The sequence below is a fragment of the Pteropus medius genome, unplaced genomic scaffold (assembly GCF_902729225.1).
Source record: "Pteropus medius unplaced genomic scaffold, Ma_sr-lr_union100, whole genome shotgun sequence".
NCBI lineage: Eukaryota > Metazoa > Chordata > Mammalia > Chiroptera > Pteropodidae > Pteropus > Pteropus medius.
Window position 1 is genome coordinate 908,149 of NW_024350923.1, and position 1,605 is coordinate 909,753.

Sequence of the window (1,605 nt, forward strand, 5' to 3'; positions counted from 1 at the left end):
CCCCCCCACACACACACCCAGCAAGGCCCCCACTGACACGCTGCTTCAATAAACAGAACGGACAGCACCGCGGCCCGCCGGCGCAGCGCAGCACAGCAGACCCGGCCTCGGGCACGGCGTGGCAGGGGGCAGAGCTGTCTGGGGCACCTGCAGCCTGACCCCCACTGACACGTCGCCCACAAACGCCAACACCACCACTCCAGACCCCAGGCACACCCCAGCGCTCAGAGATGCCACCCTCAGACACGGTCGCCAGAGGATGACCACGGCGTCTGGGGGGGGGGGCTCCAAACTCGTGCGCAACGCCCCCGCCCCCAACCGCCGCCAAAAGCGGCGCCCGGGACCCCAAGCGCGCGCGCTCGCAGGGAGCCACCCGCTCCGTGCCACAAACACGCACAATGACACTCTGCGAAACGAGCACCTCTCCAACGAGGCGGCAAGGGCCCCCGCGCCCTGCGCCACCCTGGAGCGTCTGCGGCGAGGCCCCGCGGCCCCCGGCCCGGCCCGTCTGCCGCAGCCCCGGTCGGCGCGCCCTCACCTACGCGCGACCCCTGCGCTCCGTCCGCGCGTCCTTCCGCCGTCCCGCGGGTCCCGGTCGGTCCAGCCGCTCCGCTCCCGGCGGCCCGACCCCGGCGCGCGGAGAGGGCGCGGGGCGGCGGGCGGGGAGGGCGCGGGCCGGCGGCGCTGCCTCCCCCGCTGCCTGCGCTCCCTCCGCAGCGCCAGCCCGGGCGGCGCGGCTGCAGCCCAAGCCTGACTCACGGCGGCGGCGGGGACAGCCGCCTCCCGCCTCCTCCTGCGGGCGGGGTGCGGGCCGGGGCGCCGGCCGGAAGCCGGACCCTGGGGGAGCAGGGATGGCCAGGGATGGGCCCCGGCAGCGTCCGGCTGCGTGCCCATGCCACCCGTCGCTCGGACCCCAGTCCACTGCCCGCCCCTCCCCCTCGCTCAGCCCCAGGCCTATGTGGAGCTGGTCCCCCCGCCGCGCCCTTCCAGCGGGTCCCCAGAGAGTCCCTTCCTCCTGCACACCCTGCCCCCGCCAAGGCCCTCACAGGCCCAGGTCCTTCTTGAGTGTCTGACCCCTCGCAACCCTCAGGTCCGCCACTGCTGTCTCCCCCTGGGCCGGGCACCTCACCAAGCCCACCCTGGTGCCCGCCCCAGCCCAGTCCTGTCCCGCCCCTGCCCCTGAGGCCACCCTTAAAGCCCCCTCTCCCCGCTGAGCCTCGGAGACCCTGCCCCTCCTTTCCCCAAATCTGACCCCAACCCCGAGCCCCCGAGCCCCACAAAGTCCAGGCCTCTCACCGAGTGGCCCCCCTGGCCATGCGGCTGGATGTCCTCCTCCAAGCCCCAGTGACATTTGCCTCCTTGGAGCTCCGTCCACTCACCGGCCCACCTCTCTGCAAGCCTGGCCAGTCCCACGAGACCTGTCCCCCATGGGTGGTCCGACCCCCAGGCCACCTGCCCTGTGCCGCCCTCGCAGCCTTGGCCCCTCCATCCAGCCCACCATGCCCAGGCTCGGTCTCTCTCATTGGTCCCCAACTCGTCGTCCCAACTGAACTCCATCCTGCAGAAGTCCCAGTGGTACCCCCCATCGTGGCAAAGCCCCACGGA

At 73.3% G+C, this 1,605-nt stretch overlaps 1 protein-coding gene across 1 annotated transcript in view; it reads right to left on the minus strand.

Moving 5' to 3' along the window:
• Nucleotides 1-538: 538 nt before the first annotated feature.
• Nucleotides 539-1,605, minus strand: part of CTSD (cathepsin D) — a 12,788-nt gene continuing 11,721 nt past the window's right edge. The window contains exon 9 of the mRNA XM_039840383.1: nt 539-837. Within this exon, the coding sequence (XP_039696317.1) occupies nt 539-837 (299 nt within the window). The remainder of the gene's footprint in view (nt 838-1,605) is intronic.